At 44.6% G+C, this 16,983-nt stretch overlaps 1 protein-coding gene across 1 annotated transcript; it reads left to right on the top strand.

Moving 5' to 3' along the window:
• Positions 1 to 846: 846 nt before the first annotated feature.
• LOC132585843 (interferon-inducible GTPase 5-like) lies at positions 847 to 16,605 on the top strand. The gene is given in 2 exon segments (XM_060257719.1): positions 847 to 2,030; positions 15,238 to 16,605. Coding segments are annotated over 2 exon segments (2,397 nt in total). The 3' UTR covers positions 16,451 to 16,605.
• Positions 16,606 to 16,983: the final 378 nt, after the last annotated feature.

Here is a 16,983-nt window from a genome sequence, read left to right as displayed (position 1 = left end):
TGGCAACTGGTTCTCCGACTGCAGTAGTGAGACTAATGCAAGAGAGGTTGTTTTGAGCATAGGTTCCGAAATAAGTCAATTGGCCTTGGAAGAAAAATTCTCCATCGAAACATGTTAGTAATATCTAGCAAGGCACGCTGCCAGAATGAATGAATGGATTGCTAACAGTGCCACGGTTATTTGTTGGATTAATGTGCCACTTGTGAGCTTGGATTCATTTTTCAAAGACTGCCTCATTCATGTTTTTCATCTTGGCTGTGCTACAATTTGGAGTTTACCTTCAACAATTTGATGGATGTGGAAGCGGATGATATAACTGAATTAAGAGAGATTCTTTGAACTGTATGCAAAGAGCACTCAAGCAGGGCTCATGTTGTAACAGGAACTCCTTTACATATTAGATCACACAGCCCTGATGTAGCCAATCCTTCAAGAGTTTACAGTAGTCCCTGTAAGCTCTTGGAAGATTGGCTACATCAGGGGTGTGTGGCCTAATATGCAAAGGATCTCCCGCTACAAAATGAGGCCTGTTTAATTGGTTGTCTGTTTTGCATATTGTTGGAACCTAAATAATAATATTTATCATTCATATCACTGTTAAGTGGCTATTTAAATCACTGGTCACAGTTTTTGTCTAAGCATCTTCTCAATCTAGACTGTGGTTTCCGTTGTTTCATTTTGTGGGCACAGCTGCTTCAAATGAGCGCCCTCTTGATGAATCTGTTTTCTCGCACAATCCAGATTAACCATGGAGAGCCTCCTTTGAACACAGTCAAACACTGATGTACTAATCAGCCTTTCCTTCTTTCTTTTCTTTCTCAGAACAGCAAAAGAGGAAGATCCAAAATGGGGCACACCGTCACAAAATTAATGATAACCACTGAACTGGAAAAGCTGAAGAGTGCTTTGGAAAACAAAACTCTCCAAGATCTTTCAAAAGAAATTAAGGAAGAACTGGACTCACTAAACAGCATCACCCTTGACATTGCCATCACAGGGGTATCTGGAGCTGGTAAATCATCCTTTGTAAATGCTCTGAGAGGCGTGAGTGATTATGATGATAGTGCAGCTAAGATTGGTACCACAGAAACAACAATGAAGCCAAAGAAATATAAACATCCCATATTTCCCAACGTAGCCATATGGGATCTACCAGGAATTGGGACAACAGAATTTAAAGCAAATGAATATCTGAAGATGACCGAATTTGCAAAGTATGATTTCTTCATTATTGTCACCGCAGAACGCTTTACAGAAAATGATGCCCTCCTAAGCAATGAAATTCAGAAAATGGGAAAGTGGTGTTACCTGGTGCGCTCCAAAATAGATCTGAGTATAATGTCCGAAGAAAGGAATCCATACTACATCGGTGAAGAAAAATCCCTTGAGAAGATTAGGGAATATTGTTGTGAAAATCTGAGAAAAGCAGGGGTATCTAACCCAAAGGTTTTTCTCCTTTCCAGCTGGAAGCCAAATTTATACGATTTCCCCCTCTTGCAAGACACCTTAAAGAATGAACAAGATGACCTCAAGAGACTGGTTATAATTGAATCCATGCCAGCTTACTCAAGAGAAGCCCTAGAAATTAAAAAGGCTGCTATAGAGCAGATTTTATGGAAAGCAGCCCTTGTGTCTTGTGTTATAGACGCCATTACTATCCCAGATCTCTCTGTTGTTTGCGACTTTCCATTCTTGGTGACAACAATGGAAAAATTCTACAAGATTTTTGGTTTGGATGAAAGGTCTCTTTATATACTTGCAAAACGGGTTGGCAAACCTATTGATGAATTGAGATCAGCTATCAAGAAGTTGCCCCCCAAAATCACCATAGAATTTGTACAGGATCAGGTGAAGACTGAGTTACCGAAGTCCTGGATAAGGACCACAGTTGCATATGTTCTGTGGTTCATACCGTTGCTGGGATCTCTAATTGGTGGAGCTTTTTCTTTTGTAACTATCTATTTCATAATGAAAAAAATTCTGAATGATGTCGTGGAAGATGCTAAGAATGTCCTGGCAAAAGCTACAGAGTCACATGCCAAACACAGTGCTGAGACCCCTGTGATGAATGACTGAGGCAACGAGCTTCTGGATATCATGTGAAGGACAAGGAACCCAAACTCAAAAAGTTATTCTTGTACTTTTGGAAGTTATACTTTTGGACCCACATTCTGCATGCTGAGAAGTTTTCTGCTGAATCTCAAAAGCCGTCGGCTGTTCAGAGCCCTAACTAAAAATTGGAAACGCCCATCCAAAAAGAGAAGTGAAGGCACTAAATGAAGGAATGATGTACAACATCTTTACACTAGAGAAGAAAGGGGGAAAAAATTGAATGTATAAATTAGGCTCCCCTAAACCAGCCAAAAAGCTCTGCTAAACCTGCCAAAAAGCCAAAGAGGGAGTGTGTTGGGATGGAAAGAACAGAACACTGTAGTAGTGGTGGTTGTAGTGGTAGTAGTAGTAGTTGTTGTTGTTTACTGTGGCCTTTAGACCAGCATACAGTTCAATCAGACATGAAATACATTAATAGAACTTTGAATTTAAGAACTTTTAAGAATCAATTCCCATTATTTAAGAATTAAAGCACAAAATTTAGCAACTTGAAATGTGATATTAGAATTATTATCAGATAGAAATCAACATTGTTTGTGTTTATGTGACCAGGGATCATACAAGTAGCAGGCTAATAATTCCAAGAATAGCATCCATGTAGAATGGACAGCTGAAGAATATGTATTCTATAGACTCAACCTCCCCTAAGGGTCATGAGCATAACCTAGACTGTTTTTCTAATTGCGCGCTCTCTCTCTCTCATTCTAATTTCTTCTGTTTTACTGTATATATTCACTTTTCATTCTGTCTTTCATTTTGTCTCCATCTTCTTGTTCTATTTTAGTCTCAATGCCTTGTTGGGGAGTGATATGCACTGGAAAAAAAACACACAATATTTTTCAGATTCAGATTTTCGGAAGAGCCTAAATGATGGTATTTGGGTCCCCGGTTATTTTTTCAGAATTCAGGTTCAGGGGATAAGGGGGTCCAGAATCCCAGAATTATTTAGAATCCATTATTCCCTAGGGTGAGTTGAGGAGGGCCGGAGGGCTGTTTTTTGATCAAAAGACGCCAAAATTGGATGGGAGTTATTGCACTCTCTCCACTAAAGAATCCCAATTTTCAAGTGAATTGAACTAAGAGGTCCATGAACAAGATGCCACAGCCATTCTTCTTGCAGAGAAGAAAAAAACAACCCTGGAAAAAGGTGCTGTCCCCACAAAGGAGGGAGGGAAGGCAAAGGGACCAGCAAGAGTCGCATCTGTACCGGGCCCTGAGCCTGGCCTGCACTGGCTGGGAGCCAATCTCTTTGAACCATAAGTGACTTATGTCAGCCAGGATAGGAGCCTCCCCACTCAGGCGGGACTAAACTAATAGTGTGTAGGAGCTGCCTTATCTGGACCAGGAGCAGGACTCTTAGAGGGCTCTTAGTACAGGGCCTACTGTAAGCTCCAGGAGGATTGGCTACATCAGGAGGGCGTGGCCTAGTATGCAGAGGAGTTCCTGCTAGAAAAAGAGCCCTGGCCAGGTGATACTTACAGTGGCTGGGAGGCACCTTCACATTGCCTGTGAAGCTCATTTTAAAAAGTACCACAGCCGAGGTATCCTTAAAATGTGAGCCCCGTATTTCTAAATATTGTAAAGAGTACTACAGTATTTAAACTGTGGACCAAGATTTATAAATTGGATCCAGGAAATATATGGGTGATAATAGGTTGGCAGTTCAGGGCGACTCAGAGACGCCTCAGAAATGGACCCAAAAAATCCTTGCAAATATGAACATCTGCTGCCGGGCCTCAACCCGTACTCACCCCATCCTCTGGCAGCCTCAGAGCAGCTCAAAAAGCTACCAGTGGTAGCAAATTTTTGAACCACACACCACTTCCCTCTTCGGTGTCTGGATCGGGAAGTGTCAAGTGAGGCACCTTGGTGGTGTGGAACTGCCAAGCTGCCCCAAGCCATTTCCAGCTTTTTTTTTTGCTGGGGGAGGAGTAAAAACTACCCAGAGTGCTTGAGAGCATGAGCGCGTGATTCCTTGGGGGAGAAATAAGCAGTCCGGCCTCTGAAGAGCCCCCTGTCTGATCGCGCCAAGCCGCATTACTGATGGGATAGAGCTGCCGTGCTGGGGAGCATGTGGAGGGTTCGGGACGGCTCTTTTTGAATCAGCCCAATTTGGGACACCTCCCTTAAATGCCTGTCTGTTATCACCCGACATGAAGCAAAATGCAAAAAAAATAGCGGATTGTTAACTGATGGATTTCAAGTTGAAAAGGGGACAAGACAAGGATGCCTGTTATCACCATTATTGTTTATGTTTCCAGTGAGAAATTTTGCTTTCAGACTCAGACAAGATCAAAACATCAAAGGATTTTTTTTCCACTGGTATGTCACCCCAAAAGATATTGAGAGAATGGATAAAATTACAAAGGAAGGTGTTGGAAATACAAAGAGATTGGCAGTACTTTTACCATATGCAGAGGTCCTGTAAAAAGACTAGCAGATTTTGGAAAGAAATACATACTGCAAGTAATTTTGAATATAAAATTCATCATGAAATCTGAAATTAAGTTATTGGGAATCCTACCAATGAATATAGATAGATCAATGCATGAATCATTTAGATATATGTTAACCGCAGCACGAGTAGTATTCAAATCTAAGTGGAAAATGGAGGTTTGCCCAGATTTGGGGAACTGGAAAGATGAAATAACATAACAGTATCACACTGTTATGGCAAAACTGATGAATCATATAAATAAAAGATTGAATACTGAATTTGAGAACTATTGAAGAGGTTTTTATATCTATTGTAGAAAAAGCTCTAAGAAGAGACATAATAGGGACTTCAAATTGATAAAGTACTAAAAATCATATAGTGATTTTTGTGGTTATTGTTAATTAATGTTAATTTTTATAGTTATATGTCTAATCGTTAGTATTAAAATCTTAATTTTCATATGGAATACTATATTTTGGTTTTGTTTATTGTTATTTTTTTTAAAAAAAAACTATATACAAAGTCAAGAGAAATCTGTATTCTTCTTGCCATTCTTTCTTCTTTTCAGCCTTCTAGTTAGAGAATAATGAAACTATATTATGTGGAAATAGTAGTATAGTCCGTCTATAAAGTTATAGTTATTTATTATGACTTTTCATGTTTTATATTTTCATATTAGTTGTCCTTAATATTTGTAAAGAAAAATTGATGATTTTTCTTTCTAATTCCTTTTTTTAAATTCTGTAAATATATATATATATATATATTTAAAAATAAAATACAAATATACTGATACAGGGTCTGGGGGTTATATATCTAAACCAGATCTAGCCCTGTCATTGGCTCCTTTCTATTAAAAAGGCAGTAATCCAAACAAAATACTACATAACCCGCAACAGCAGACCTGTAACAGGATGCTGTCGTGTTGCCAATTCCCAGTTGGGGAGCAAGGGATCCTCCAATTTGGAGTCCCGCCCCCCCACTTCAAGGTCATCAGAAAGCGGGGGGGGGGGGGGAGGGAAATGTCTGCTGGACCCTCCAGTATTCCCTAAGGAAACCGCTTCTCATAGAGGAAAGTCCCAGTGTGAGCTAGCTCTCCTCCTGCACTACCTGGATCTCAGAGAACAAGGTCAGGGCTCTCTTCTTCTCCACCAAATGCACAAGCACGCCAAAGGTGGAGTTCCTGCAAGTGCTGACATTGCTGATCAGGTGGTGCTCTGGCATGGGTATTCTTCAAACTGCACGAGAAGCAGCCCACGAGATCCTGGCATTTCTGGAGGAGATGCCAGAAATCAAGAGCCTCATCATCCAGCCTGAGATTCTCTGCAAAACTCTGACCCAAGGCATCCTTAACCACAAGGTGAAGAAGGTGGGCCACGCAGTAAATGTGCCTGAGGCCCAATGCATGTGTCCCTGCCCTAATGAAGCCCATGGAGATGTCCCTGCCTACTAACCCCAGTAATTGTTTCCTGATAGTGGCAGAGATGTTGCCAGCTGTATGTGCCTTGTAAAGTACCTCCCCATGGAGCAGAGACTGGTAGTAGCTGATCAAGCAGCCATCATCCTGTCTACTGCTGGTTTCCCCATCCCCCATCCAGAACGTTGTTGGGTCGCCACCAGAGTGCAGTCAGAGGGAGATACACATGATGCACCAGAGGGCGAGTCCAAATGTCAGATGTCAAGTGTACAGTTCTCCCACAAGCATGGAGCAACTGTTCCTTCACATACTCCCTGGCAGCCCTATAGAACCACAATCCTGCTCATCATGCTGTGAGCAGGGCACATGTACCAGGGATATGCCTTCTGAAGTATTCTGGGAAAGCCAACATCATCGATTATGGAGAGAAGGTGCCCATGTAGACGAATCACATCACCAATGTGAACAGTTCCAGATTAAACCCTGTGGAGGCCCCTAGACAGTCGAAATCTTGGGAGTCCCCTTGCAAATTATCTCAGAGTCTGAGTGCCCACCCCACTGCCCCTGCTGCAGGCACCTTCTTAAAAATTCCCTTTGACTAAGCTGCGGGGGAGAGGCAAAGAGAGGCAAACTTGGCGACAACACCGGCAGCAGCCTCAACAGGCAAGTCAGGCAAAGAGCAGCTCAGTTGCTGGCTGCATGGACAGGCTGGGAGGGCTGCAAGCAGGGGGGAAACCAGGGGGGGGGGAGCCAGCTTGGGGCCCCTAAAGGCGTGGGGGTCCATAGGCCAGTGCCTACTTGGCTTAATTGTTAATCCAGCTCTGAATGTGAGCAATCCTCTTTCCTTCCTGCTGTACGCCCTCCCCAAGACCCCTAGTGCCAATCTAACCAAATCCAATCTCCATCAGAGATGCTTGGCATTCCTTCCCTACTGTTCGGGCATAGCACTGGAGGGGGTCACAGGATGACTTGCCTCCTAACTGGCTGGTGACAGTTGCATGGGTGGTTGAGAGAGGAAACTAAACCAGAAAAATAAACTGTGTAGCACTATCCAAAAGTTCAATGTTGCCACAATTTCAAGTTATACTTGTGTAATTACAAGAACAATAAAAAATTAAGTCATATACGTCTGGTGTTTTTCATATCCAAAGTGGAACAAATTCAATATTGCTGTACAGTAGTAAAGATGTATCAGTCCCAAAGAATTTCAATGAAGATTCCATGTAAATTTCTTCTCTTCTGTGCCAGAAAAACTGAAGGGAAAGGAACCGGTTTCGGTAGACGGACCTTCTTCAGCCCACAGTTTCATTTGCCCAGAGTCAGGGCTTCATACACCATTTCCAAATAACTTTCAGTTGAAGCACCAGTCTTAACAGATTTCAAGGATAATGATTCCAACACTCTCTTGCCGGCAGGTCTTGAATTCAGCAGGAACTCACAGGAGCACAGCTCCTGAATCTTTCTGATGCCCCTCTCCTCCTCCCCACCTACCTTGTCCATTGAATAGTAGGTGCAGCTGCATAACAATTTCTAGATTAGGAGACCAGGCAGCCAGCCAGCCACTAGGAGTTTTGCCACGGCCCCAGCAGCCCTCATTCATTCTTGGAGAAGCCCACACCATCCTTTCTCCACTTCTTATGTGATTTTGGGTGGCAGGTGGTTTGCTGGCCTTTTGACTGTGGGGAGGGGCGGCCAGCAAGCCACCTGGATCTCTAGCCAGCCCAAGTAGGCCTCACTCACCAGGGCCCTCCTTTCTTGTGTCAGGTTGCTTTTGGCTAGTGAGGGAGGGGGGCGGCATATGCTAATGAGCTCCACCACCTGTTTTTCTACAAAACAACCTCTGCTCGCCGGTATCGCTTCTCCCGGGTCTCTTCCTCAACGGACATAATTAGCACTCTCCTTCAACTGAGACAGTGCATACCAGGGACCCTAAATCCCCTGAAAGAGATTCCAGACTTTGGAGGTGTAGAGACACCCATGCTGACCAGAAGCTGTAGGTACCCCTGAAGCCACATCCTGTAAGGAGCTCAAGGCAGACACACTATGTCTAAGGGGGACAGGAAAAAATGGCTGAGGGAGAAGGGATTGACATAGCGGCACCTTGGGATGCACCTCCATCTCTTCCTGTTGTGCCACCTCTGTTCCAGAACTCTGAGGCCAATGTTTCAACACGAAGCAATGCACTCATACGCTGGCTCCACAGTTTGTTTCTAGGTCTCAAAGTACTGTTTTGGAGCAGGGAGCTCTAAATGATTAGTACCTGATATATAGTCTCCCCTCTGCTCACATACTTGGTGCCCCCACCAGTGGAAATGTGTGAGAGAAATTTTCTTTTCTATAGTTCATAAACACTTTCCCAAACCATGATTCCCAAACAATATGGCATTCCCATAGAGCCAGTGCATGAGACCCAATAGCAGATTTTATCAACAACTGATGGTTATTGTACTGCAGATCTTCTCACAGGACAGCAGACTTATACTATTATTACGAAAGCAAGAGCAGTTAGCAAACGAATTCACATTACACTTCCAGTTAGCTCCAGTACATCATTTTTCAGTTGGAATAAATTCTTATACAGGTAAAATCGAGCTAATACACTTAAAAGACTTTTCCTGCTTCAGTTGTTAGCAATCTCAGTAGTTAGACTTACTCTATATCTTAATTAATATACTTCTTATATAACCATATACTGGCTATTTCTAAATGCTCTAAAAGCTCTAAAAATGCTCAGTATCTGTTAAAGATCTTTACCTCAGTTTTGCGGCTGACTTGCCCAGAGACACCATTTTGTTTCTCTGACTCAAGCCACGAGCTGGTGAGAAAATTCTAAACCTTATATAGTTTTCTAGCCTGAGAATCTAAATTCTTAATCCCTAATAAAACCTTTTCCCATAGTCTGCTACCAGCGGAACACACACAGATGGTGATGGCTCGTGCCCACATGTACCCTCTTATCTATGTCTCCATCAACTCCAACTCAGCAAAACCCTGTCCTGAAGTAACTTCTCTTCTACTGACCTAATTTGCTGTTTCAGCAGCTAAAATCTAGGAGCTTCTAAGCATTAGTACTTCTAAATGTTCTAGACAATATAAAGACATACATTGTGAAATAAGTGAACCAATTTTAATTTTTTTCTGCAACAAAGTGAGGAGAAGGTTCCAGAGATGTACCTTCAGTGTGAGTCTTCCCTTCTTTTGCCCTCTCTGCACCCCACAGTGTGTGTTCTCTTCATAATATGCCTCTCTGTGCTCCATTTTGTATCCATTCATTTCCTCTGTTTCTCTCACAGATTGTGTAGCATCTCCATCCACTAACTACTTCTTAGTTATTCCTCAGGTTTGGCAGGAGTCTTCCTGGTCTTTAGCCCTACCTTCCAAAACTCTGGGGGGCCCCTCACGCAATCTCCAGGAATTTTGCAATCTGGAGTTGGTAACCCGGTCAACCCTAGCTGTCAGCCAAGGATGAAGATTTGTGGATGAAACTGTTATTTCTACATGATTTTCTTACTATGGTTGCTTTTCTTAAAAGCCTGTTTCACCACTGAGCTGCTTATACATAACAATGGATTATAATATGATGGAAGGCTTAAAGATAGCAGCTAAACGTAAAAACTGTGTCGTAATAGGTGATTTTAACTACCCGCAGATTGATTGGGTCAATATGTGTTCTGGTCGAGAGAAAGAGATTGAGTTTCTTGATGCTCTCAATGACTGTGCTATGGAGCAGATGGTCTCAGAACCTACCAGGGGTGGGGCAATCCTGGATTTGGTCCTAAGTAATGCCCAAGACTTGGGACTCTTTAGCTTGGAGAAACGTCGACTGCGGGGTGACATGATAGAGGTTTACAAGATAATGCATGGAATGGAGAAAATAGAGAAAGAAGTACTTTTCTCCCTTTCTCACAATACAAGAACTCGTGGGCATTCGATGAAATTGCTGAGCAGAAAGGTTAAAACGGATAAAAGGAAGTACTTCTTCACCCAAAGGGTGATTAACATGTGGAATTCACTGCCACAGGAGGTGGTGGTGGCCACAAGTATAGCCACCTTCAAGAGGGGTTTAGATAAAAATATGGAGCACAGGTCCATCAGTGGCTATTAGCCACGGTGTATGTGTGTATATAAAAAATTTTTGCCACTGTGTGACAAAGAGTGTTGGACTTGACGGGCCGTTGGCCTGATCCAACATGGCTTCTCTTATGTTCTTATGGATATTTGCTGTATGGGTATGTAGTGTTAGGTATCAAGAAGGAAGTAACGTTTCTAACTGGTAGTGTCGGATGTTACATGCAGTGGCTGATAAGAACTCACACTACTTACATGAAATCACACCAGTGTTGCTGGGTGTGCCACAGCGCGGTATTTACTTATTAACTCCCTGAAAAACAAATTCATTTCCTCTTTCACTTCCAGTGAAACTTCAGCCTCTGTTCGAGCAACACAAAAAGGACAAGAGAGAGTTTCCTGCAGTGAAAAAGGTCACCCAGCCACGTACCTGGGAGCAACTGATCCTCCAGTCTCTTCAAGAAGCCTTCGGTTAAAACAGGTAAGCCGATTTTTTTCGATAGCAAACATCTGCACAGGCTTTGTGTTGTGTCAGCAGCTGCCCTATCTGGTGTTGACCTTCCAAATAATTATTTCACGAAAAAGCAACCCTTCCATGAGCTTGGAATGTTTGGCGGGAAAGAACAACAATTCAACAGAGGCACTGTTTCATATTTGATTTGGAGGAAGGAGGAAGCAGGGTTCACTAAAAGGCACGCTCAAAGTAAAAGCAGCATCTTCGAAGAACTTCCTTCCTTCCAATACATATGTCAAGCTATCGGCCCAGGGTTAAAAAGAAGCCTTTTAAAAAAGGATTTGACAAAGATCCTAAATACTCAGACTAGGGTTGCCAATCCCCAGGTGGGGGCAGGGGATCCCCCGGTTTGGAGGCCCTCCCCCCGCTTCAGGGTCGTCAGAAAGCAGGGGGAAGGGAGGGAAATGTCTCCTGGGAACTCTATTATTCCCTATGGAGATTTATTCCCATAGAAAATAATGGAGAATTGATCCGCGGGTATCTGGGGCTCTGGGGGGGGGGGTCTGTTTTTTTGAGATAGAGGCACCAAATTTCCGTACAGCATCTAGTCCCTCTCCCCAAAATACCCCCCAAGTTTCAAAATGATTGGACCAGGGGGTCCAATTCTATGAGCCCCAAAAGAAGGTGCCCCTATTCTTCATTATTTCCTATGGAAGGAAGGCATTGAAAAGGTGTGCCGTCCCTTTAAATGTGATGGCCAGAACTCCCTTTGGAGTTCAATTATGCTTGTCACAACCTTGATCTTGGCTCCACCCCCAAAGTCCCCAGATATTTCTTAAATTGGACTTGGCAACCCTAACTCAGACCCACTTAATTGATTCTTATAATAGTCTATCAAACCAATGTGAACTTTTGAGGAATAACCCCGCCCCTGAGTCTGCAACACAAAAGACAGATTCTCCACCACCCTCTGTGAGGGTAAGCCCTACGATTACTCTCTTCCTTGACCTTGAGGAATTCGGCTGCATAGGGGCAGAAAACTGAAGCTGCCAATGTTACTTCTGGCAGAAGATTTTCACCCCTTCAAATCCATTGAAAAGAGTGGGGGGGGGGATATTTGTTTGTTTGTTTGTTTTATTGCTTTTTAGCCCACCCTTCCTGCAGAACAGGCTCAAGATGGGTTACATCATAAAAGACAAACAACGGTTAAAGCTAACTAAATACAATTACAGGATAACAGCAGAGATTAAAGTGGCAAATTCTGTCTCACAAACATGGACTATGGTCCAGGTCCAGCAGGTCGTACAGCACTGGGATGGAATGAAAGGGGCGAGGCCAATAATTAGTGACGTCCCTTGCCTTCGCTGAAAAGCCTAAAGAAAGAGCTCTGTTTTACAGGCCCTGCAGAACTGAAGTAGATCTTGCAGGGCCCAGGCAGGGCCGGATTAACAATTAGGCCAAGTAGGTAGTGGCCTATAGGTCCCCACGCCTTTAGGGCCCCAGGCCGGCTTCCCTCCCCCCTCGGTTTTCCCCTTGCCTGCAGTCCTCCCAGCCGCATGCGCAGCCAGCAACTGAGCTGCTCTTTGCCCAACTTGCCAGGTGTGGCTGCTGCTGGCGTTGTCGCCAAGTTTGCCTCTCTCTGCCTCTCCCCTGCAGCTTTGTCGAAAGGGCTTTTGAGAAGGTGGCTGCAGTGGGGTGGGTGCTCCGGATCTGAGATCAATTGCGAGGGCCCCCTCCAAGATTTTGACTGCCTAGGGCAGGGGTGGCCAACGGTAGCTCTCCAGATTTTTTTTGTACAACTTCCATCAGCCCCAGCCAGCATGGTTGATGGCTGGGGCTGATGGGAGGTGTAGGCAAAAAACATCTGGAGAGCTACTGTTGGCCACCCCTGGCCTAGGGGCTTCCGCAGGGTTTAATCCAGCATTGTCTCCAGTGAGAGCTCATTCTACCAGGCAGGGGCCAGTTTGGTGTAGTGGTGAAGTGTGCGGACTCTTATCTGGGAGAACCGGGTTTGATTCCCCACTCCTCCACTTGCACCTGCTAGCATGGCCTTGAGTCAGCCATAGCTCTGGCAGAGGTTGTCCTTGAAAGGGCAGCTGCTGTGAGATCCCTCTCAACCCCACCCACCTCGCAGGGTGTCTGCTGTGGGGGAGGAAGGTAAAGGAGATTGTGAGCTGCTCTGAGACTCTTTGGAGTGGAGGGCGGGATATAAATCCAATATCATCAATTGCAGTTTGGAATCAGTTTAAAATTGCAGTCAGGGCTGCTCTGTGGTACAAGATTCAGGATCTTCATTCATAGTTGCATATGACAAAAGGGAGCGTTGACTCTTGAAAGGATAGACCCTGGGTGTTTTGTTGGTCTTCAAGGTCCCCCTGGACTCAAACCTTGCTGTAGAACTAGACTTGCTGATTGTACTGTAAGAGGAAACGGCTGCTGCCTTCCCTTCTGCTGCGAAGAAAACTTTGTCTGTGGAATCTCTGCCTATCATTATAGGGCTGCACATACCTTTTTTTTTTTTTTACAGCTGCCATGTCCTTCTTCAGCCTTTTCACAATTTACCATATTTCAACCAAAGCTCCCTTTGCAGGGCTTTTTTTTTTGTAGCAGGAACTCCTTTGCACATTAGACCACACACCCCTGATGTAGCCAGTCCTCCAAGAGCTTACAGGGCTGTTCTTACAGGGTCTACTGGAAGTTCCAGGAGAATAGGCTACATCAGGGTGTGTGGCCTAATATGCAAAGGAGTTCCTGCTACAAAAAAGCCCTGCCCGTTTGCCATCGGAAATGTATCATCCCCTCTCTCCTTGGAGGTGTGATATATTTTATGGGCGATCTTGCGGCTCTTGAAGGCACATGAGCCTTGCCAGGAAAGAACCTGGCTTGCTAGATGGAGAACCAGTAGAAATGGAACTATATCGCCTACTGGAGTTACCAGTCTCCAGGCTGGGCCTGGAGGCTCCATGGAATTACAACTTATGTGTAGTTTACAGAGATCTGTTCCCCTGGAAGAAATGTCTATTTTGGAGGGGGCCCTCTGTGGCACTGTATCCTGCTGAAGTCCTTCCCCTCCTCAACCTCACTTAGGCTTCCCAACCCCCCTCCCTTGCCCTGGCGGGGGACTCCCGAGGTGGAAGCCTCCTCCCCCGCTATCCAAATATCTGGAAGCGGGGGGTGGGTGGGGGGGAACAGCGTTAATTTTGTGCCTCTCCCGGAGAGAGCCTGCCTGATTCCCTGCACCCACCGAAGGCTCGGCACTGGAGTCCAGTCATCACCAGGCATGCTAAGCAAGAGCCGAAAAAGAAGGGAAGTCTCCCCAAGACTTGCTGAGATTCCTTTAATGTGTTGGGGGAGTTGAAATGTGTGAAGTTTCTTTTTACCTTTGAGGTTTCTTGACCTTTCAAGGACCTGGGTGCCTTAGGGCTGCCAAGCCACCGGTCAGGGCAGGGGTTCCCCTGCCCTGGAAGTTCCCAACCCGCTGGCCCACATTGGGCCGGCGGGGGGAACCTCCCCTGATGTTGTCGGCACAATGATGTCACCTGGTAGTGACATTATCGCGCCGGCGACGTCGCGCAGCAGGCACTCTAGGCATTTCCGGGAAAACTCTATGGTTTTCCCAGATGCTCTAGCCATTTGGGAGGGAAAACTCTATGGTACAATAGGTACCATAGAATTCCCAAATGGCTAGAGTTTCCAACTGGAAACTTAATTTTTTAGGCATGTGGGTGGAGTTGTCAACGGGCCTTGAGAGGAGTGTCCTGTCCCTTTAATAGAAGCTTAATGGGTGGAAATTGGCAGGTGGAGTGTTCATCAAGGTAAATAACACCGAATTAGTGGCATTTTTGCATTTGGAAGTCATGGTGACCTCTGGTGACTGACCCCTACTGGGAGCCTGGAGGATATCTAGAGAGGTGGCGGAATAAAGCCTGCCCCTACCGTCCCGACTGCTGGTATTCCAAGGAGGTATCCCATCCAAGTGCTTGTCAGAGTTGACACTGCTTGACTTTTGCGATCTGACAAGATCAGGCTTGCCTGAGCAAAAGGCCAACCCTAGACTGTCTGGTATACAAGGCAAGGCTAACTTCTGGCCCTCCCCTCCCCACACACTGATAACATCACCAAGTCACATGGGGGTGCCCAATTCGGTGCTCCCAAAAGGCCAGCACCCTAGAGGGGGATTATGCCTTTTCCTCTGCAGCATTTTCCCTTCTGGAAATGGTTCAGTAAGCTACCATTTTCCCTCCCAGGGAACCTTATGTAGTTCACAGTTAAATGGTCTGGTCATTAAAAAGTGAAGTGGGGAGGGATGTGATTTTGGATTTCTGAGAGAGTGACCGCGGGGATAAAAAGACAGCAATTATTTTTAAAGGCTACTACATCTTTCCCCCAGTATAAATTTCCAAAGCGCTGATAGATCTATCAATCCATCAGTGGATAAATGCCCTCATTGAATCGATTTCTCACATAGCTAAATACAGGGCTTTTTCTGTAGCAGGAACTCCTTTGCATATTAGGCCACACCCCCCACAATGTAGCCAATCCTCCAAGAGTTTACAGTAGTCCCTGTAAGAAGAGCCCTGTAAGCTCTTGAAAGATTGGCTACATCATGGGTATGTGGCTTAATATGCAAAGGAGTTCCTGCTACAAAAAAAAAAATCCTGGCTAAATCAATTTTGTCAAAGGAAAAGTATGGCTTGGGTATTATCCGACATCCAATTAACAGCTTCACTTTTTTCTGTTTTGTACAAGTAAACCATCAAGAAGAACAACCATGGGTGTCTCCATCTCAAAAGCAGTCATAAGAGAAGAACTTCAAAAGCTGATGGATGATTTGGAAAATAAAAGTCTCCCAGATGTGATAGAAAAAAATAATAATGATTTGAATTTAGTCAAGAACACCACCCTTGACATTGCCATCACAGGGATGTCAGGGGCTGGGAAATCATCGCTTGTCAATGCCCTTCGAGGAATGCCAGACTATGGAGAAGGTGCAGCTGAGACCGGGGAAACACAAACCACCATGGAGCGGAAGAAGTACCCACATCCCACATTCCCCAAAGTGACACTATGGGATCTTCCAGGAATTGGGACTCCCGACTTCGAACCAAGTAAATACCTGAAGAAGGTAAATTTTAAGGAATATGATTTCTTCATCATTGTCGCCTCAAATCGCTTCACTACGAATGATGCCCTCCTGGCTCATGAAATTCAGAAGATGAAGAAGAAGTTCTACTACGTGCGCACCAAAGCAGATGTCAGTATAGAATCTGAAAGAAGGAAACCAGACTTCGTTGAGGAGAGATGCCTGGAGAAGATTAGGATATACTGCAGTGATAATCTGACAAAGGGGAGAGAATCTGTTCCAATGGTTTTCCTCATCTCCAGGTGGGATTTGCAGATGTATGATTTCCCCCGCCTTCAAGAGACCCTGGAGAATGACTTGGATGGCCTCAAGAGAGATGTTTTAATTGCGGCTCTGCCAGCTTTCTCCAAAGAAATCTTGGAGAAGAAAAAGGCTGCTATGGAGGCCCTTATCAAGAAAGTAGCCCTTGTATCTTGTGCCATTGGGGCACTTCCTGTCCCTGGCCTCTCTCTTGCCTGTGATATTGGCATCTTGGTTGGAACAATGACATATATTTGCAAAGTCTTTGGCTTGGATGAAGATTCCCTCCGTAGACTTGCAAACCGGGTAGGCAAACCTGTCGATGTCTTGCGATCGGCTGTCAAAAAGTCCCCCATGGCCAGCCAAATCACCAAAGAATTTGTGATTGATATGTTGACCAAGTCATTATTGTGTGGAGCAGTGATGGCGGTCGAATTTGTTCTTGATTTTGTACCTGTGTTGGGCTCTCTTACTGGTGGAGGGCTTTCTTTTGTAACAACATTCTACATACTGAAGAGCTTTCTGCATGATGCTGTGGAAGATGCTTAGAATGTCCGGGCCAAAGCTACGGAGTCCTGAGACAAGTAAAGGGCCAAGACACCTTATGGCGAGAACTGACTGAGGCAAACAGCACAGGACTTTCATCCAGAGAACAAAGAACCCAAGCTTCAGAACTGATTCTAGGTATCATGCCGACATTGTCCTAGTTGGTGGGGTGGATCTTTTGGAGCCCCATTCTCCCTCCTGAGAAGCATCTGAAAAAAACTGAAAGAGACATTCAAGAAAAAACTGAAAGAGACATTCAAGAAAAGATTTTGAGCATTAAGAGTACCAACGAAGGAGCCTCCTGAAAAGAAAAGTTGAGGCACCAAAATTATGAGTGATGGCCATGCACTACATATTGGAAAGGAAAGGAAACAAGACTTCAATTTCGAATTGGAAGCCCCACCTCCATACTTTTTAAATAAGACTTGGGGTGAATTATATGATCGAGTGCCATAATGGCAAATAAAGACATTCTTCAGTTTTCTTAATGGAGCCTCTTTCAGGTGTTCTGAGTCAATGTCCCAAATACCCAAATGGACCCTGGAGAACTGTGAACATGCTTTGCT

This window comes from Heteronotia binoei, chromosome 17, assembly GCF_032191835.1.
Source record: "Heteronotia binoei isolate CCM8104 ecotype False Entrance Well chromosome 17, APGP_CSIRO_Hbin_v1, whole genome shotgun sequence".
Classification (NCBI taxonomy): domain Eukaryota; kingdom Metazoa; phylum Chordata; class Lepidosauria; order Squamata; family Gekkonidae; genus Heteronotia; species Heteronotia binoei.
Note: the sequence above shows the minus strand (reverse complement) of the source record. Positions and strands in the feature narration are given on the sequence as shown.